The 22,304-nt window shown below is 51.1% G+C and overlaps 1 protein-coding gene across 2 annotated transcripts in view; it reads right to left on the bottom strand.

Moving 5' to 3' along the window:
* The window catches only part of myripb (myosin VIIA and Rab interacting protein b), a 139,002-nt gene that overhangs the window by 45,499 nt on the left and 71,199 nt on the right, over positions 1-22,304 (bottom strand). For both annotated transcript variants that reach the window (XM_055653892.1, XM_055653899.1), the window contains exons 4-9: positions 15,221-15,357; positions 10,276-10,350; positions 7,158-7,255; positions 5,518-5,598; positions 4,316-4,450; positions 2,000-2,183 (exon numbers count right to left, since the gene is read on the bottom strand). In XM_055653892.1, coding sequence (XP_055509867.1) covers positions 2,000-2,183; positions 4,316-4,450; positions 5,518-5,598; positions 7,158-7,255; positions 10,276-10,350; positions 15,221-15,357 — 710 coding nt within the window. The remainder of the gene's footprint in view (positions 1-1,999; positions 2,184-4,315; positions 4,451-5,517; positions 5,599-7,157; positions 7,256-10,275; positions 10,351-15,220; positions 15,358-22,304) is intronic.

Below are 22,304 nucleotides of genomic sequence, written 5' to 3'. Positions count from 1 at the left end.
ATCCCATCCTCTACTCACTAATCCAGACATCTAGCACCATCTACTCACCAATCCCAATCCTCACCTGTCCTGTTGTCCCAACATCTCATTCCCTCACCCCCAACATCCAGCACTATCCCCTCTCCAGACCAACTCCACACCTGTCCCCAAAACATCTAGCACCCAAACCCCTCTCCGCACCCACCCACAACCCCCACCCCTCACCTGTCCTGTTGCCCTAACATCTATCCCCTCTCTACCCCCATCCCGCACATGCCTCCAACCTCCATACTCACCCCTCTGTGCTCCCATACCCAACCTGTCCATATCTGCCTTCAACTGAGAGAATGGAGCGGCTGGGCTTGTACACTCTGGAGTTTAGAAGGATGAGATATATTGGCCTTCTCCCCATGAAGGATGAAATATTATTGAAACATATAAGATTGTTAAGGGTTTGGACACGCTAGAGGCTGGAAACATGTTCCTGATGTTGACGGAGTCCAGATCCAGGGGCCACAGTTTAAGAATAAGGGGTAAGCCATTTAGTACAGAGACGAGGAAACACTTTTTCACACAGATAGTTGTGAGTCTGTGGAATTCTCTGCATCAGAGGGAGGTGGAGGCAGGTTCTCTGGATACTTTCAAGAGAGAGCTAGACAGGGCTCTTAAAGATAGTGGAATCAGGGGATATGGGGAGAAGGCAGGAACGGGGTACTGATTGGGGATGATCAGCCATGATCACATTGAATGGCGGTGCTGGCTCGAAGGGTCTAATGGCCTCCTCCTGCACCTATTGTGTATTGTCTCACCCCCCCAAACATCTACCTCCAACTCCACTCCCACTCTGCATCTACCACCGACATCTCGCTCCCTCACCCCACTGCAACCCGTTCCCAGCATCTATCCCCACTCCTCCTCACCCCCCACTCCGCACTGCTCCCCATCTACACAGTCCCTCACTCAACACCCACCCCCCAACATCGACCATCCCCCCCCCCCCCCCCCTCTCCGTCCTCCCCACTCCGCATCTGACCCGATGCCCCGACCTCCACTCTCACCACCCCTGCCACTGCACCCGCCCCCAAACATCCACCACCCCTCCCTCGCATCACCTGCGGAACGTCATCTGCCCTCCCACTCCGCGCCGACCAGGGATCCCCGCCCCGCACACTAACACCATCCTACACCCACTAGGGGACAGTTTTTACATTTACCAAGCCAATTAACCTGCAAACCTGCGCGTCTTTGGAGTGTGAAACGTCACCTACCCTCCCACCCCTCACCCCAACATGTCCCAAGCAGGGGGGTCGAGAACCAGAGGACATAGGTTTAAGGTGAGGGGGCGGGGAGAGGGGGGGGGGGAGAAGATTACCTGAGGGGTAACTTTTTTTTTTTACACAGAGGGGTGGTGGGTGTATGGAACGAGCTGCCGGAGGAGGTGGTTGAGACAGGGACTATCCCAACGTTTAAGAAACAGTCGGACAGGTTCATGGATAGGACAGGTTTGGAGGGTTATGGAAGAAGTGCAAGCAAGTCGGAGGCTCAGAGGGGATAGAGCCTTCTCTGTTGCTGCTCCGGCACTCTGGAACACCCTGCCGTTGCACATCAGACAGGCCCCCTCACTGTCCATCTTCAAATCCAGTGTTAAAACACATTTGTACTCCCTGGCTTTTGACCATGCCTGAGGCTTTGCTGCTGTTTGTGGTGTTTTTGATGTTTCTTTATTTTACATGTCTTTTCCTACTATTTATTTTGATTGTTATTTTTGGTGTGTATTAACTTTTTTGTCAATGATTAGTGATGTACAGCACTTTGTTGCAGCTATGTTTGTTTTTAAAGTGCTCTATAGGGCATGTTGGGCGGTGTGGGCAAGTTGGGCCGAAGGGCCTGTTTCCACACTGTATCACTTTATGACTGGTGTAGATGGGGCATGTTGGGCGGTGTGGGCAAGTTGGGCTGAAGGGCCTGTTTCCACGCTGTGTCTCTCTAGGACTCTGGGACTCCGCCCTCTGAAGGGTACCTGCATTGTCCAGCAACTCCATGCTCTGCCACTCGGGCAGTGAGTAGGGCCGGATGTCCAGGTGTTGGGACGGCTGAGCCACGGCCTGGCTCCACGCAGACTCTGAGCGCCACAAGCTGCCTTCCTCCGCTCCCTCCCTGCTCTCCACCTCCTCCTGAGTCAGGCACAACTCTGACTGAGACCTCTGGCAAGGAAGAACAGGCAAGTTAGGTATGACCGGTGCAGTTGGGGCCAACGTGGGCTCGATTAGTTTAGAGACACAGCGTGGGAACTGGCCCTTCGGCCCACCGGGTCCGTGCCGACCAGCGATCCCCGCACATTAACACCATCCTACACCCACTGGGGACAATTTTTACATTTAACAGGCCAATTAACCTACAAACCTGCACGTCTTTGGAGTGTGGGAGGAAACCGAAGATCTCAGAGAAAACCCAGGCAGGTCACGGGGAGAATGTGCAAACTCCGTACAGACAGCGCCCGTAGTTGGGATCGAACCCGGATCTCCGGCGCTGCATTCGCTGTAAGGCAGCAACTCTACCGCTGCGCCACCGTGACCGGCCAGTTTAGTTTACCGAGGTACAGTGAAAAGCTGTAGTGCAAAGAATAGCCGCTCTTTAGTAAGAAGGGACAGAAGCTTGAAAGTGCGCACCACCAGACTCAGGAACAGCTTCTTCCCCTCTGTTATCGGGCTTCAGAGCGGTCCTTCCATAAGCTGGGGTACTGTCCGATTCACCTCTACCCCATTGCGGACATTGGACTTTGTCTCTGGAACTGATGCGCTACAATGCTGAGAACGATATTCTGCATTCTGTATCTTCCCCTTTGCTCTACCTATTGGACTGGAGTTTGACCTGATTGTATTTATGTGCGGTATTATCTGATCTGTTTGGACAGCAAAGCTTTTCACTGTACCTCGGTACACGTGACAATAATGAACCAGTTTCTCTTCCCAGCTCACTTGGCTGAGTTCCTCAGCATGACTGTTTTTGTCTTGGGGTCCACAGATTTGAACTGCAGGTAATGCTTAGTGCTGATCTTCCAACCAACCGCATCATGGACCTTGCACTTTTATTCAGTAGCTCCAAAACTACCACGCTGTAAAAATATATTCTGTACTTCGCTATTTGTACTACCTGCTTTACTTACAGATGTTGGGGGGAGTCCAGAACCAGGGGTCACAGTTTAAGAAGAAGGGGTAAGCCATTTAGAACGGAAACAAGGACATTTATTTTTTCATCCATAGAGTTGTGAATCTGCGGAATTCTCTGCCTCAGAGGGCGGTGGAGGCCGGTTCTCTGGATGCTTTCAAGAGAGAGCTCGATAGGGCTCTTAAAGATAGCAGAGTCAGGGGATATGGGGAGAAGGCAGGAACGGGGTAGTGATTGGGGATGATCAGCCATGATCACATTGAATGGCGGTGCTGGCTCGAAGGGCCGAATGGCCTACTCCTGAACCTATCGTCTATTGGCATCTTGGTTGGCATGGAGGAGTTGGCCACAGGGCCTGTGTCCACGCTATGACTTGCATGTGGCCTGATCATACTGATGTACATTATAAATAAAAGGGATGTGGGCCAAATGCTGACAGGTGGGACTGGTGTAGCTGGGACATGTTGGCCAGTGTGGGCGAGTTGGGCCAATGGGACTGTTTCCACACTGTATGGCTTCCCCACATGGATAGATTCCTGAATAGTGTCAGAGGTTATGAGGAGAAGGCAGGAGAATGGGGTTAAGAGGGAGAGATAGATCAGCCACGTAGACTTGATGACACTATGACCTTAAACTGACTGGATAGCTCACAAACAAAGCCTTTCACTGTATTTCGGGACATGTGAAAATAACAACACAAGAACTCAACCCGAAAGAGAAAAAGTTTCAAAAGGAGATGAGACAGCAGATAGTGGAAACAAGGAACTACAGATGCTGGTTTACAAAAAGTGCTGGAGTAACTCAAGCGGGTAGCTCACAGCATCGCGAGTCTTTGAGTCTCAAGTAAGGTCCCATGTAAAACGTCACCTAAACCATGTTCAACCCGAACAGATGCTGCCTGTTTGAAACGTGTGTGTGTGTGTGACAGGTGTGTGTGGTGTGTCTGTCTGTGTGATGTCTGGTGTTACTGTGTGTCTGTCTGTGTGTCTGTCTGTCTGTGTGTCTGTGTCTGTGTCTGTGTCTGTGTGTCTGTGTGTCTGTCTGTCTGTCTGTCTGTCTGTCTGTCTGTCTGTCTGTGTGTCTGTCTGTCTGTCTGTGTGTGTCTGTGTGTCTGTCTGTCTGTCTGTGTGTCTGTGTGTCTGTGTGTCTGTCTGTCCCCGATACTCACCCACAGGGTGGAGGACTCAGGCCGGCAGTCGGGAGAGGGATGGAGGAGCTCCCTGGCAGAGGACCTGCGCTGGCAACGTGCCGGCTCCGACTCCGAGTCCGTCAGACCACCGCCCGACTTCTTTCTCTTTATCACCTGCAACCAATGGAAGAGGACGCCCAGAGTGTGGTCAAATACATTTGACGTAGGAGCAGAATTAGGCCATTCGGCCCATCCAGTCCACTCCACCATTCAATCATGGCTGATCAATCTCTCCCTCCTATCCCCATTATCCTTCTTCTTCTTCTTCTTGCGTAACACCCTCCACACAGCCGCCGAATCAAAGTTTCCCACTGTGAGGGAAGGCACCAACGTTCAATCATCCTCCAACTATGATGTTCTTTGATGTTCACCCGTGGTCGGGGCCACCTGAGCCCCTCCCCCGCTGTCGCTGCCACGGGCGGCCCGATGTTCAGGCCCGGGATGATGGAACTCCGACGTCGGAACGGGAGAACATTCTCAGCGGCTTGGACATCCGAATCGGCCACAAAGCAAGCGAGTGCACCATCAATTCGTGATTACCGCGGGTCTGGGTTGCAATCTTCTAGCTTGGGATCTGCTATTTGCAGGGGGCGGAAATCCTGGGGGGGGACATGGGTGACCCCCCCCCACCCCCCTCGTGCTTTGAGAGGTGGGGGACAATCCCTCCATGTTTTGTAATCTGGACTTTATCAGCCGCTTTCTCAGGGCTGAATCGGCCCGTTCGCGGGACCTTTCAGCGCCCGGCGCGGCTTAAAATCAAACCGCTGCATCGAGGCGACGAGGCTCTCGATGTTGAAGCCCCCACCAGCCGATGAAAGACCCCGCGAACGGACCGATGAGGAGGGGGAGAGAGAGAGAGAGGGAGAGAGTATTTTTCTCCCCAATAGCGCCTTGTCTGGTGTTGATGTCACCCCTGCTGCGGAACAGACCGAGCACCAGCACCAGCTCGTTCCGCCAGCTCTCTCGCTTTATTTTGACAGTGGGTCTCCACAGGGCCCACGGCTGAAGCCTCCCCCGTTTTGATGGCGATTTTGGTGCCTGGCTATGTGCACTCCAGCTGAAAATGCAGTGTGAAGACAACGGAATAGCGGCAATACTTTCTATGAACTGTTGTTCGCGGTGGGTTTCGCAGTGGGGACAGTGAACTGCCTGACATTGTGTGTGGGGGGGATCTCACTCACCTTCTGCATGATGGTGGTGGCCAGTTCCTCAATCAGGTCCTCCTTGTGCTCCTGGAGATATTGACTCTCACTCTGTTTCTCCTGCGACAGCAGAGAGGTTTAGATTAGCTGCAGAACACAAAACACCGCCGACCACAATCGACGCCATGAACAGGAACGTAGAACTGTGCAGGATGGGAGCTGAAGGGGAGGGGGGGGGTCAGGACATGCCTGGAGAACAGCACAGGAACAGGCCCTTCGGCCCACAATGTCATGTCCATGCTGTACACGATGCCAAGACCAACTCTCCTCTGCCTGCATGTGACCCATGTCCCTCCATTCCCTGCATATCCATGTGCCGATCCAAAAGCCTCTTATACACCACTATTGTATCTGCCTCCACCACCACCCCTGGCAGCGCGTTCCAGGCACCCACCTCCCTCTGTGTAAAAAAAATCTGCCCCGCACATCTCCTTTAATCTTGGTGTAAAAAAAATCTGCCCCGCACATCTCCTTTAATCTTGGCCCCTCTCACCTTAAAGCTGCGCCCTCTGCACCCACACAATACACACACACACACACACACCCACACACATATCCACCCTGGGGGAAAAGGTTCTGACTACCCTTAAGCTCCAAAGTTGGGGGTGAGTGGGGTGGGGGGGGGTGCCACATACACACATACACACACACACACACACACACACACACACACACACACACACACACACACACCCACACACACACATATACACACACACTACATATACACACACACACACACACACACACACACACACACACACACACACACACACACACACACATACACATACACACGCACACACACACACACACACACACACACACACACACACACACATACACACATGCACACACACGCATACACATAAATACATATACACACGCGCACACACACACACACACATATCCATACACACACACACGCATATATATATACACACACACACATATACACACACATACCCACACACACACGCACATACCCGCACACGCATACACAATACATATACACACACACACACACACACACACACAATAAATACACACACACATTGTTTGTGTATATACATAAACACACACACACATACATATATATATGTATTATATATATGTATATATGTGTGTATATATATATATGTGTGTGTGTGTATATATATACATACACACACACACACACACACACACAACATAGGTTTAAGATGTGTGTGGGAAAGAAGAATCCGAGGGGTAACTTTTTCACACAAAGGGTGGTGGGTGTATGGAATGAGCTGCCAGAGGAGGTAGTTGAGGCTGGGACTATCCCAACTTTTAGGGAACAGTTACACAGGTACATGGATAAGACAGGTTTGGAAGGATATGGACCTAGGGCAGGCAGGTGGGGCTAGTGTAGCTGGGACATGTTGGCCGGTGTGGGCTGAAGGGCCTGTGTCCGTGCTGTGCAACATGGAAAATAGAAGGGTCTCGACCGAAAACGTCACCTATTCCTTCGCTCCACAGATGCTGCCTCACTCCCTGAGTTTTCTCCAGAATTCTGGTTACTTTCTGTGCTACATGGAGGTGGGTTTGCTGGAGTGAGCGGAGCCACTGCTCACCCCGCCCCGTCCCCGTACACTCACCAGGCTGTCGCTGAAGGAGTCCGCCTTGGTGATGGCTTCCTCGATCGCCTCCTCAGCCACCCGCAGTGCTACGGCCAGAGTCTCGCTCAGGGTGTGCCCTTCAATAAACGGGAAGAACAGTCAGTGTCCACGCTGATCAGGGAGCGGGGATCTAGGAGCGCAGGTTAGAGTCGCCAATGTTCTCGCTCCCAAATAAGGGACAAAAGGTCAAAATACGGGACAAATTCCCCCACGGCGATTCGTTGACCAACTCGGCCGTGTCTGGGTGAATGATGAGTTGGCCCCGGGTGCTGGACTACACACAAAGCCCAGCCGGCGGGGCCAGCTGAGGAGTTTTGGCCCGGGGGCCGCGCGATGTCGCTCGCCCCATCCAACTCATGAACCGATGATCGGCCGTGAGAAGGAGGGGTGGTGGTGGTGTCGGCGGTAAGCGAAGGTCCGAAGGTCGGACAGCTGGTTGGGCTGCCGACCGACCGACGGGGCCACGGGCGACGCTGCTGCTGCTGCTGCTGCTGCACTCCATGGGCTGCACTACATCGGGACGGGTGAGGCGGGGCCGGACGCGGCGCTCCGACTCAGACAGTCCCCTCGACCTAAGTAGTAGCGGTCAAACACGGGACAAGGGCGGTCCCATACGGGACAAACCAATTTAGCCCAATATATACGGGATGTCCCGGCTAATATGGGACAGTTGGGAACCCTAGTGCAGGTACATAGTTCCCTGAAGGTGGCGCCACAGGCAGTCAGGGTGGTCAAGGAAGCTTTGGGGACATTGGCCTTCACTAGTCAGGGTGTTGAGTATCGGTTAGGATGTAATGTTGCAGCTGAACAAGATGCTGGTTGCCTTCACTCTCCACTATTCGGTGTCCAATTTTCCCGTAGCTAGTCGAAGCTAGTCTTCAACATAGTCGAAGGAGGTCTTCAACATGTCATTTTTTCAACTCTTCTAAACTCGCCAATTAGGTCGCCCAAGTGGGAGTGCTCCTTAAATAAACTTGCTGGCTTGCTTACATGCATAGGACAGGTTTGGAGGGATATGGGCCAAACGCAAACTAGTGTAGATGCGGCACTTTGCTCAGCATTGATGAGTTGTGCCGAAGGGATTGTTATCCCCCCCCCCCCGTGCGACTGTGATCAACTGCCGTGACTTTGCAGATGGGCCGAAGGGCCTGTTTCCGTGCTGTACAACCCTGTGACCGTTTGACTCTGCACCTGTCCAATGGGAGAGGGGAGGGACAGGACAGGTGTAAACCACACCCCCCCCACTAACAATGGGGCCTATAGGACCACCCTCATCTCTGGACACCCTGCGCATAGGTCGGGGAGAGGGGGTAGTAAGGCCGAGGATGTCCTGGTCGGGTTGCTCCTGGGCCTGGCCAAGCTGCCCATCCACGAGTCACGGGGCACCAGGCAGGAAGAGGACTCTGCCCGAACCGGCTGCCTGCTGCCCCTTTTCCGGGGGTCACGTTCCGCGCCCCGGTGGTGTTAGAGAGGGACTCTAGGGACACCGCCCTGGGGGATTTCTGGGACCGCTGGGCACCGCGGGGTTGAATGCATCCTTGACAAGGATGGTGACATAACTGTTTAATTTTCAGTACGTTTTAGACTTGAATAATAGAGTCTGTGCAGTATTTTAAATTGATTTAACGAATGCCTAACGTTGATCGAACAGTTGTGTATATATAGGTTTTTCTCCCATCTGTTTCTATATTTAAAAGGGTGTTATACAGATATGATATTAACTTGTTTGAATCTGAGTTTCTATTCATACATTCGTCTAGTGTGTCTGGCAACAAAGATTGATAGTCTTGAGTATATGATTTCAGATAGTCTCATATTTGAAGATATCTAAAATATTGACTACCTTTCAGATGATATTTCGACTGTAATTCTTGAAATGAGAGAAGGGTTCCCATCTCATAAAGATCTCTGAGTTTTTTAATTCCTAATCTTTCCCAATGTGTGAACGTTTTATCTAATGGCTTGGACGAAGGGTTGTTGGCAATTGGTGAGATCCGGTAGGCGGCGCGACTCTCGTCAGCAGCGGCCTCTGCAGCCCGTCCACGTTTTTATTATTTTTTGTCTATGTTTCTATGTAGTTTTTGTTTTTTTGTTGGGGTGTGTGTGTGGGGGGGGGGGGGGTGGGGGGGGAGGGAGGGGGTAACTTTTAAATCTCTCCCCGCACGGGAGACCCGACCTTTTCTTGTCGGGTCTTCGTTGTCGTTGGGGCTGCAACGAGGAGCGGCCTCCAACAGGAGAAGACCGGGGACTCTGGTGCCGACGACTCACCTCACCGTCGCGGAGATGGCCGAGTCCAGAGCGGGTGGAGCGGTGGTGGAGCGCTGCTGCTGCTGTGGCCCGACCTCCGGAGATTCGGAGGCTGCAACTGCGGGTCTAGCGGACGGCGGCACTGGGAGCCCGCGGGTCCCTGGAGGGAGACCGCTTTTCAGGGTTCCCGCAACGGCGACTTCTCCCGCCCGAGTTGCGGGGCCGAAGAGCTCCTGGAGCGGGGCCTAACATCACCGCCCCGTGCGGCTTGGAATGGCCGCGGGACTCTGCGAGCGCACGCCGGGGGCTTTAACACCAAGACCCGGTGTGCGACCTTGCATCACCCGGCGTGGCTTTAATGGCCGCGGGACAATCGCCATCGCCAGCCGGGGGCTTTGACTTTGACTCTGACATCGGGGGGGGGGGGGGGGAGAGTGCAGGGGAGAGATAAGTTTTTTTGGCCTTCCATCACAGCGATGTGATGGATGTTTATGTAAATTATGTTGTGTCTTGAGTCTATTTGTTTGTAATGTATGGCTGCAGCAACGGCATTTCGTTTGGACCTCAAGGTGTCCAAATGACAAATAAATTGAATCTTGAATCTTGAATCTTGAATCTTGAAGAGATACATTTCTCAGTTTAAGGGTTGATATTTAAGAATATTTGTTTTACTTTGTGCTCTGGTGGTATTGCAATTATTATTCTTGGTAAATAATTAATCAACGTTGTGTTTCTTGTTTTAATAAAACCCCAGCGGTGGCCCGCGGACGGCATGGAGTCTCCGCAGCGACGGATATTTACGTGACGATGACAAGCCAGCGACCGGGACCGGTGTTGTGTGCGGCCTCACCGTCAGTCTGTCTGTAGGCCATGCATCCACCGACCCTCTCCTCATTGTCCACGCTGCTGCCAAGAACGCTCCCTCCTGCACAGACAAGACGTAGACAATAGACAATAGGTGCAGGAGTAGGCCATTCGGCCCTTCGAGCCAGCACCGCCATTCAATGTGATCATGGCTGATCATCCCCAATAAGTACCCCGTTCCTGCCTGCTCCCCATATCCCCTGACTCCGCTATTTTTAAGAGCCCTATCTAGCTCCCTCTTGAAAGTATCCAGAGAACCGGCCTCCACCGCCCTCTGGGGCAGAGAATTAAAAAATGTTTCCTTGTCTCCGTTCTAAATGGCTTACCCCTTATTCTTAAACTGTGGCCCCTTGTTCTGGACTCCCCCAACATCGGGAACATGTTTCCTGCCTCTAGCGTGTCCAATCCCTTAATAATCTTATATGTTTCAATAAGAAACCCTCTCATCCTTCTAAACTCCAGAGTGTACAAGCCCAGCCGCTCCATTCTCTCAGCATATGACAGTCCCGCCATCCCATGAATTAACCTTGTAAACCTACGCTGCACTCCCTCAATAGCAAGAATGTCCTTCCTCAAATTTGTAAGATAAATTTGGAAGACGTATGGAGGAAAGAGGAAAGAAACATGAGCAACCTCACGCAAGGACCCTCACACAAGGACCCTCACGCATGGACCCTCACGCACGGACCCTCACGCACGGACCCTCACGCATGGACCCTCACGCACGGACCCTCACGCACGGACCCTCACGCATGGACCCTCACGCACGGACCCTCACGCACGGACCCCTCACGCACGGACCCTCACGCACGGACCCTCACGCATGGACCCTCATGGACCCTCACGCACGGACCCTCACGCACCCTCACGACCTCACGCACGGACCCTCACGCCACGGACCCTCACGCATGGACCCTCACGCACGGACCCTCACGCACGGACCCTCACGCACGGACCCTCACGCATGGACCCTCACGCACGGACCCTCACGCATGGACCCTCACGCACGGACCCTCACGCATGCACCCTCACGCACGGACCCTCACGCACGGACCCTCACGCATGCACCCTCACGCACGGACCCTCACGCACGGACCCTCACGCATGCACCCTCACGCACGGACCCTCACGCATGCACCCTCACGCATGCACCCTCACGCACGGACCCTCACGCACGGACCCTCACGCATGGACCCTCACGCACGGACCCTCACGCATTGACCCTCACGCACGGACCCTCACGCACGGACCCTCACGCATGCACCCTCACGCACGGACCCTCACGCACGGACCCTCACGCATGGACCCTCACGCACGGACCCTCACGCATTGACCCTCACGCATGGACCCTCACGCATGGACCCTCACGCACGGAACATCACGCACGGACCCTCACGCAAGGACCCTCACGCCAGGACCCTCCATGGACCCTCACGCACAGAACATCACGCATGGACCCTCACCCATCCTTACAAGGAGGTTCAGCATGTCGCCAACAACACTCACCAACCTCCGCAGCCCAGACCATCATTGCTGAAATCTTTGAGTTTAGTTGAGTTTAGTTTGGAGATACGGCGCGGAAACAAGTCCTTCCGCCGGCCAGCGATCACCCCGTACACTGACACTATCCTACATACACTAGGGACAATTTACAATTTTACCGAAGCCAATTAACCTACAAAGCTGTACATCTTTGGAGCGTGGGAGGAAACAGGAGATCCCGTAAAAAAACCTCACGCAGCTCACGGGGAGAACGTGCAAACTCCGTACAGACAGCACCAGTAGTTTGGATGGAACCCGGGTCTCTGCAGCTGTGAGGCAGCAACTCTACCGCTGCGCCACCGTGCTGCCACTATTTCCAAGTTGTCAATATCACCAACAACTTCTCCTGGACCACCCATATTGAAGCAACGGCCAAGAAAACACACCAACGCCTCTACTTCTTTAGAAGGCTGAAGAAGTTCGCCATGTCCCCTACAACTCTCACCAACTCCTAAAGATGCGCCGCAGAAAGCATTTTATCGGGATGCATCACAGCACGGTTTGGGAACAGCTCCATCCGAGACCGGCAAGAAATTGCAGCGAATTGTGGAAGCAGCCCAGACCATCGCACAAACCAACCTCCCTTCCATCGATTCCATCTACACCTCACGCTGCCTCGGCAAGGCCAGCAGCATCATCAAGGACCAGTCGCACCCTTGATTAGTACGGGTGTCAGGGGTTACGGGGAGAAGGCAGGAGAATGGGGTTAGGAGGGAGAGATAGATCAGCCATGATTGAATGGCGGAGCAGACTTGATGGGCCGAATGGCCTAATTCTGCTCCTATCATTTATGAACTTCTGACCCTGGTCACTCCCTCTCCTCCCCTCTCCCGTCCGGCAGAAGGTACAGAAGTGTAAAAACGCACACCCCCAGACGCAGGAACAGCTTCTTCCCCTCTGTTATCAGGCTTCTGAACGGTCCTTGCATAAGCTGGGGCACTGTCCGATTCACCTCTACCCCATTGCGGACATTGGACTTTGTCTCTGGAACTGATGCGCTACAATGCTGAGAACTATATTCTGCATTCTGTATCTTCCCCCTTTGGTCTAGCTATTGGACTGGAATTTGACCTGATTGTATTTATGTTTAAAAACTAGGGTCCTAATCTTCCAACCTACCTCATTGTAGACATTGTACTTTTTCTCTGGAACTGCAAACGCTACTACACTGTAACAAGATATTCTGCATTCTGGTATTTTTGTTTTCGCTCTGTCTGTTGTACTTGTCTGTGGCTTGTTTGCACTCGTACACAGTGTGATTTTTACCAGAGCATGCAAACAAAAGCTTTTCACTGCATCATGTAACAATAATTCACACAGTTATAGGAGCAGAATTGGGCCAATCGGTCCATCAAGTCTACTCCGCCATTTAATCACGGCTGATCTATCTCTCCCTCCCAACCCCATTCTCCTGCCTTCTCCGCATAACCCCTGACACCCGCACTAATCAAGAATCTATCTATCTCCGCCTTAAAAATATCCATTGACAGCCGTCTGTGGCAAAGAATTCCACAGATTCGCCACCCTCTGACTAAAGAAGTTCCTCCTCGCCTCCTTTCTAAAAGAGCGCCCTTTAATTCTGAGGCTGTGACCTCTGGTCCTAGACTCTCCCACAAGTGGAAACATCCACTCATCATCCACTATCTGTGACAGCTCGATCTACAATAAACTATTTATTGTTCAACCTGATACGTTGGCCATTACATCCACCCATAAACACTGACCTATCAGGTTCATTCCACCTCTGATCTTCCAGAGAAAATAATCCGACGTGGTCCATTCTCTCATTATAACCAGTCCCTTCCACAATTAGTTTAAGAAAGAACTGCAGATGCTGTTTTAAATCGAAAATAAACACAAAATGCTGGAGTAACTCAGCGGGACGGGCAGCATCTCTGGAGAGAAGGAATGGGCGACGTTTCAGGTCAAGACACTTCTTCAGACTGTCCTTCAGGTATATCCGAAACGTCACCCGTTCCTTCTCTCCACAAATGCTGCCTGACCCGCTGAGTTACTCCAGCACTCTGTGAAACATCACCTATCCATGTTCTCCACAGATGCTGCCTGACCCGCTGAGTTACTCCAGCACTCTGTGTCTATTTTTGATTTAAACCAGCATCTGCAGTTCTTCCCTACGCACCCTGTAATCCAGGCAGCATCAGCTTGGTTTGGGATTGTACTTGTCATCTATACTGAGGTACAGTGAAACAGTTTGGTTTGAAGGCTTTTCGATCAGATCAGATGTACATTTTGCAAAATAATTGTGTTTACATTGGCAGCGGGTAGAATTGCTGCCTCACAGTTCCATCCCGACTGTGGGTGTTGTCAGTGTGGAGTTTGCACGTTCTCCCATTGACCAAGGGGGTATTCGCCAGGTGCTCCGGTTTCCTCCCACACTACTAAGACGTGCGGGTTTGTAGGTTAATAGGCTCCTCTGTAAATTGCCCCAAGTGTGCAGGGAATGGATGAGAAAGTGGGATCGTGTGGAACTTTTAAGATGAACAGGTTCATGGTGAAGAGGAAAAGATTTAATAGGAATCTGAGGGGTAACTTTTTCACACAAAAGGGGTGGAGGGTGTATGGAACGAGCTGCCAGAGGAGGTAGTTGAGGCTGGGACTATCCCAACGTTTAAGGAATAGCTAGACTGGTACATGGATAGGACAGGTTTGGAGGGATATGGATCAAACGCAGGCAGGTGAAACTAGTGTAGATGGGACAAGTTGGGCTGAAGGGCCTGTTTCCATGCTGTATCTAAAATAACATGCAAGGCACAAAATGCTGGCGTAACTCTGCGGGTCGGGCAGCATCTGTGGAGAACATGGATAGGTGATGTTTCACAGAGTGCTGGAGTAACTCAGCGGGTCAGGCAGCATCTGTGGAGAACATTGATAGGTGACGTTTTGGATTGAGGCCGAAACCTCACTCATTCCTTCTCTCCAGAGATGCTGCCTGACCCGCTGAGTTTAGTTTGGAGATACAGCGCGGAAACAGGCCCTTCGGCCCACCGAGTCCGCGCCGACCAGCGATCTCCGCACATTAACACTATCATACATACTCAACACAATAGGGACAATTTACATTTATACCAAGCCAATTAATCTACAAACCCGCACGTCTTTGGAGTGTGAGAGGAAACCGGAGCACCCGGAGAAAACCCACGCAGGTAATGGGGAGAACGGAAAAACTCCGTACAGACAGCACCCGTGGTCGGGATGGAACCCGGGTCTCCAGCGCAGCGAGGCAGCAACTCTACCGCTGTGCCACCGTGCCGCCCCCAGCATTACTCCAGTTACTCCAGCACTTTGTGTCTATATTTGGCGTAACCCAGCGTCTGCAGTTCCTCGCTACAAACAACACAATAGGCAGTAGGTGAGGTTGTAGTCGGTACCTAGTGTGCTGGCTGGGCTCCCTGTGCCAGCGAGGCGGCGCTTGTACAGAGTATGTACCACCTTGGCACTGCCAAAGTGTTTGAAGCGACCCTTCACGTTATTGTAGTACCACTCCAGCGACTGAGCCCTCAGCAACCTGCGGAGACAAGGGAACAGTTAAACCAGCGAGAAAACACGTCCGCCCACAGTCACACAGCACGCAGACGTGGTCACTACAAGAGCTTCAAATTCCTGGGCGTGCACATCTCTGAAGATCTCTCCTGGTCCGAGAACACTGATGCAATTATAAAGAAAGCACATCAGCGCCTCTACTTCCTGAGAAGATTACGGAGAGTCGGTATGTCGAACTTCTACAGGTGCACAGTAGAGAGCATGATGACTGGTTGCATTGTGGCTTGGTTCAGCAACGTGAGTGCCCTGGAGCGGGAAAAGACTGCGGAAAGTTGTAAACACTGCCCAGTCCATCATCGGCTCTGACCTCCCTACCATCGAGGGGATCTATCGCAGTCGCTGCCTCAAAAAGGCTGACAGCATCATCAAGGATCCACACCATCCTGGCCACTCACTCATCTCCCAGCTGTCTTCAGGTAGAAGGTACAGGAGCCTGAAGACTGCAACAACCAGGTTCAGGAAAAGGCGCGTCCCTACTGCCATCAGGCTATTAAACTTAACTCAAACAAAACTCTGATTATTAATAGCCCATTGCACTTTATCTGTTTATGTATGTGTGTATATATATTCATTGATATATGGACACACTGATCTGTTCTGTATTTATTTATGCCTACAATATTCTGTTATGCTGAAGCAAAGCAAGAATGTCATTGTTCTATCTGGGACACATGACAATAAAACTCTCTTGAATCTTGAATCTATAATCACACAGCATGCAGACATGGTCACCTACATTATGTAGGAAAGAGCTGCAAGTGCTGGTTTAAATCGAATGTAGGCACAAAAGGCTGGAGTAACTCAGCGTGACAGGCATCATCTCTGGAGAGAAGGAACGGGCGACATTTCATAGAAACATAGAAATTAGGTGCAGGAGTAGGCCATTCGGCCCTTCGAGCCTGCACCGCCATTCAATATGATCATGGCTGATCATCCAACTCAGTATCCCGTACCTGCCTTCTCTCCATACCCTCTGATCCCCTTAGCCACAAGGGCCACATCTAACTCCCTCTTAAATATAGCCAATGAACTGGCCTTGACTACCCTCTGTGGCAGAGAGTTCCAGAGATTCACCACTCTCTGTGTGAAAAAAGTTCTTCTCATCTCGGCTTCAAAGGATTTCCCCCTTATCCTTAAGCTGTGACCCCTTGTCCTGGACTTCCCCAACATCGGGAGCAATCTTACTGCATCTAGCCTGTCCAACCCCTTAAGAATTTTGTAAGTTTCTATAAGATCCCCTCTCAATCTCCTAAATTCTAGAGTATAAACCAAGTCTATCCAGTCTTTCTTCATAAGACAGTCCTGACATCCCAGGAATCAGTCTGGTGAACCTTCTCTGCACTCCCTCTATGGCAATAATGTCCTTCCTCAGATGTGGAGACCAAAACTGTACGCAATACTCCAGGCGTAGTCTCACCAAGACCCTGTACAACTGCAGTAGAACCTCTCTGCTCCTATACTCAAATCCTTTTGCAATGAAAGCTAACATACCATTCGCCTTCTTCACTGCCTGCTGCACCTGCATGCCTACTTTCAATGACTGGTGTACCATGACACCCAGGTCTCGCTGCATCTCCCCTTTTCCTAGTCGGCCACCATTTAGATAATAGTCTGCTTTCCTGTTTTTGCCACCAAAATGGATAACCTCACATTTATTTCGGGTCGAGACCCTTCTTCAGACTGATGTCAGGGGAGTGGGCGGGACAGAGATAGAATGTAGTCGGAGAGAGTAATGCCCCTGTCCCACTTAGGAAACCTGAACGGAAACCTCTGGAGACTTTGTGCCCCACCCAAGGTTTCTGTGCGGTTCCCGGAGGTTTTTGTCAGTCTGCCTACCTGCTTCCACTACCTGCAACCTCCGGGAACCACACGGAAACCTTGGGTGGGGGCGCAAAGTCTCCAGAGGTTTCCGTTCAGATTTCCTAAGGGGGACAGGGGCATTAGACTGGTGGGAGAACTGGGAATGGGGAGGGGATGGAGGGAGAGGGAGGAAAGCAAGGGCTATTTGAAGTTAGAGAAGTCAATGTTCATACCGCTGGGGTGTAAGCTGCCCAGGCGAAATATGAGGTGCTGTTCCTCCAATTTGCGCTGGGCCTCACTCTGACAATGGAGGACAAAGGTCAGATTGGGAATGGGAGGGGGAGTTGAAGTGCTGAGCCACCGAGAGATCAGGTTGGTTTAGATGGTCACCTACAGTCTGTCATACAGCAGGCGAAGTTAGTCATTATTATTGTCGGATCATATATATATATATTTATATATTTGCATGTGATATATGTGTGTCAGTGTGTACAGCACATGTATATATATTTATGTATGTAGACACAAAATGCTGGAGTAACTCAGCGGGACAGGCAGCATCACTGGAGAGAAGGAATGGACGACGTTTCAGGTCGAGACCCTTCTTCAGTTTTACGAAGAGCGTGAGATGTCTTTGATGTTTATATATATGTGTGTGTGTGTGTGTGAGTTATTTATATATAGGTGTTATATACGTGTGCGTACACATACAAATACACACACACACACACACACAAACATACATATATATATATATATATATATAAACATAGAAAATAGGTGCGGGAGGAGGCCATTCGGCCCCTCGTGCCAGCATCGCTATTCATTGTGATCATGGCTGATCGTCCCCAATCAATAACCCGTGCCTGCCTTCTCCCCATATCCCTTGATTCCACTAACCCCTATATATATATATATATACTGTCTGTACGGAGTTTGTACGTTCTTCCTGTGACCTGCGTGGGTTTTCTCCGGGTGCTCCAGTTTCCTCCCACATTTCGAAGACGTGCGGGTTTGTAGGTTAATTGGCCTCGGTGTGTATGTGTGTGTGTAGGATAGTGTTAGAGTGTGGGGATATCGCTGGTCGGTGCGGTCTGGGTGGGCCGAAGGGCCTGTTTCCGCGCTGTATCTCTAGACTAAACTGAACTACAGCGGGGTGTCGGGTGAGACCTCCGCTGAGGATGTGACGGACACGGGGAAGGGAAAAGTGTTTGGGGGAGAAGTTTCCGGAATCACCCGGAATGATCTAGAAACTGCTTTTAATGATCCATTCCATTAGAAAAAAAAATCAATACTTAACTGGGAAAAAAAAATGGTTCCTGCATAATGCAATTTCTGGGAATGAAAGACCTGGGCACGTTTAAACCTCTATTAAAGACATCAGGCCAGCAGCGGCCATTAATAATTTATTTTATTATTGAGCATTTGTATTAAAACCTTTGATTCCTTGATGTCTTTGATTCGGAGAGCTCTCCTTCGAATGGCTCTGGGTGCCTTTACCCATGTTGGCGAGAATCCAGAACCAGGGGTCACACAGTTTAAGAATAAGGGGTTGGCCATTTAGGACTGAGATGAGGAAAAACATTTTCACCCAGAGAGTTGTGGGTCTGTGGAATTCTCTGCCTCAGAGGGCGGTGGATGCCGATTCTCTGGTTAATTCCCGGGATGGCGGGACTGTCATATGCTGAGAGAATGGAGCAGCTGGGCTTGTATACTCTGGAGTGGAGTTACTCTCTCACTCTGAAGGATGAGAGGGCATCTTATTGAAACATATAAGATTATTAAGGGTTTGGACGCGCTGGAGGCTGGAAACATGTTCCCGATGTTGGGGGAGTCCAGAACCAGGGGCCACACAGTTTAAGAATAAGGGGTAAGCCATTTAGAACGGAGATGAGGAAACATTTTTTCTCACAGAGAGTGGTGAGTCTGTGGAATTCTCTGCGGGCGGTGGAGGCCAGTTCTCTGGATGCTTTCAAGAGAGAGCTACATAGGGCTCTTAAAGATAGCGGTCAGGGGATATCGGGGTACTGATTGGGTATGATCAGCCATGATCACATTGAATGGCGGTGCTGGCTCGAAGGGCCGAATGGCCTACTCCTGCACTTATTGTCTATTGTCCATTGAATCTGTGGACTTCTTTGTCCCAGCAGGCAGTGGAGGCCAATTCACTGGATGTTTACAAGAGAAAGAGTTAAATTTAGCTCTTTGGGCTAAAGGAGTCAGGGGATATGGGAAAAAGCAGGAACAGAGTACTGGATTCTGGATGATCAGCCATGATCATATTGAATGGCGGTGCTGGCTCGAAGGGCTGAATGGCCTACTCCTGCACCTATTTTTAATGTTTCTATGTAGCAGTTCAGTTTAGTTTAGAGATACAGCGCGCAAACAGGCCCTTTGGCCCGTCGAGTCCGCGCCGACCAGCAATCACACATACACTGGGTTTAAGAGGGAACTGCAGATGCTGGAGAATCGAAGGTTACACAAAAAAGCTGGAGAAACTCAGCGGGTGCAGCAGCATCTATGGAGCGAAGGAAATAGGCAACGTTTCGGGCCGAAACCCTTCTTCAGACATACACATACACATACACTGGGTATGCCCGACACACCCGGGACAATTTATAGAAGCCAATTAACCTATATACCTGCACGTCTTTGGAGTGTGGGAGGAAACCGAAGATCTCAGAGAAAACCCCCGCAGTCACGGGGAGAACGTACAAACTCCGCACAGACAGCACCCGTAGTCGGGATCAAAACCGGGGTCTCTCGCGCTGTGAGGCAGCAACTCCACCTCCCACACTCCAAAGACGTACGGGTTTGCAGCTAAATTGGCTTCGATAAAAATTGTAAATTGTTCCTAGTATGTGTAGGATAGTGTTAGTGTGCGGGGATGGCACGGACTTGGTGGGCTGAAGGGCCTGCTACCATGCTATATCTGTAAACTAAACTACCAGCTTATAATCCTCCAACATTTTCGCCGCCTCCAATGGGATCCCACCACTGGCCACATCTTCCCATCTCCACCCCTTTCTGCTTTCCGCAGAGACCGTTCCCTCCCCAATTCCCTGGTCAATTCGTCCCTTCCCACCCAAACCACCCCCTCCCCAGGTACTTTACCTGCATCCGCAGGAGATGCAACACCTGTCGCTTTACCTCCCCCCTCGACTCCATCCACGGACCCAAACAGTCTTTCCAGGTGAGGCAGAGGTTCACCTGCACCTCCTCCAACCTCATCTACTGTATCTGCTGTTCCAGGTGTCCTGTATATCGGCGAGACCAAGCGCAGGCTCGGCGATCGTTTTGCTGAACACCAGCGCTCAAGTCTGCCTAAACCTACCAGATCTCCCGGTGGCTCAGCACTTCAACTCCCCCTCCCATTCCCAATCTGATCTTTCTGTCCTGGGCCTCCTCCATTGCCAGCGCAAATTGGAAGAACAGCACCTCATATTTCGCTTGGGCAGTTTACACCCCAGCGGTATGAACATTGACTTCTCTAACTTCAGATGGCCCTTGCTTTCCCTCTCTCTCCATCACCTCCCCCTTCCCAGTTCTCCCACCAGTCTTACTGTCCCCGACTGCATTGTATCTCTGCCCTGCCCTCTCCCCTGACATCAGTCTGAAGAAGGGTCTCGACCCGAAATGTCACCCATTCCTTCTCTCCAGAGATGCTGCCTGTCCCGCTGAGTTACTCCAGCATTTTGTATCTACCTTCGATTTAAACCAGCATCTGCAGTTCCTTCTGAAACTAATTGGGGTGCGGATGTCAAATCTGAGAGCTGCAAAAATGAAACCACATTTGATGAGATTGTGACGGTGGGTGTGGAGGCTACTTGGTGCTGAGGGAGGCAGAATATTGACGGCTCACATTCACCGCATTCAAGCAGAAAGTGTCCGACATCCACATTACAATAGAGAATCACCAGGATGTCACGTGCACTTGCAGGCTTGAGTTACAGGCAGAGAGGTTGGATATTCTTGGAATGTAGGAGGCAGTTGGGTGACCTTTAGACTTTAGAGATGCAGCGGACAAACAGGCCCTTCGGCCCACCCAGTCTGCACCGACCAGCGATCACCCCGTACACTAACACTGTCCCACACACACTTGGGCCCAAATTTACATTTATTCGACAACAGACAATAGGTGCAGGAGTCGGCCATTCGGCCCTTCGAGCCAGCACCGCCATTCAATGTGATCATGGCTGATCATCCCCAATCAGTACCCCGTTCCTGCCATCTCCCCATATCCCCTGACTCCGCTTTATCTTTAAGAGCCCTATCTAGCTCCCTCTTGAAAGTATCCAGAGAATTGGCCTCCTGAGGCCGAGAATTCCACAGATTCACAACTCTCTGGGTGATAAGGTTTTTCCTCATCTCCGTTCTAAATGGCTTACCCCTTATTCTTAAACTGTGTGGCCCCTGGTTCTGGACTCCCCCGAACATCGGGAACATGTTTCCTGCCTCTAGCATGTCCAAACCCTTAAGAGTCTTATATGTTTCAATAAGATCCCCTCTCATCCTTCTAAACTCCGGAGTGTACAAGCCCAGCCGCTCCATTCTCTCAGCAAATGACAGTCCCGCCATCCCGGGAATTAACCTGGTGAACCTACGCTGCACTCCCTCAATAGCAAGAATGTCCTTCCTCAAATTAGGGGACCAACACTGCACACAATACTTCAGGTGTTTCGTTATTGTCGAAGTAAAACAGTAAGATGTCCATCCAGACTGATCAATGTTAGGTAGCTCCGCATGTTAGTACGCTCCGCCGATGGTGGGAAGCTGTGCCGTCCCACCATGCTTCCTGCGAACTAACTAAAAAACTATAAGATTCTCCCAAGAATCCCAGCAGCCAACACGCCTCCGACTACATAATAAATCGCACCCAAGTAATCACAGGTTCCTCACTCATGCCTCCATAGTCGCCTTTATTCAACTGTAATACCGACACCTCCGATTTACCCTTCTCCCTCTCAAATCGTAGATTTAGACATCATGTCATGATCGCTACCTCCCAATGGCTCCTTCATCTCAGTTCCTTTATCAAATCCGGTTCATTACATAACTCTAAATCCAGAATTGCCTTCTCCCTGGTAGGCTCCAATACCAGCGGATCTAAGA

This window comes from Leucoraja erinacea, chromosome 2 (assembly GCF_028641065.1).
Source record: "Leucoraja erinacea ecotype New England chromosome 2, Leri_hhj_1, whole genome shotgun sequence".
Classification (NCBI taxonomy): Eukaryota; Metazoa; Chordata; class Chondrichthyes; order Rajiformes; family Rajidae; genus Leucoraja; species Leucoraja erinaceus.
The sequence above is the reverse complement of the archived record's forward strand: the minus strand, read 5'-3'. Positions and strand labels throughout refer to the sequence as shown.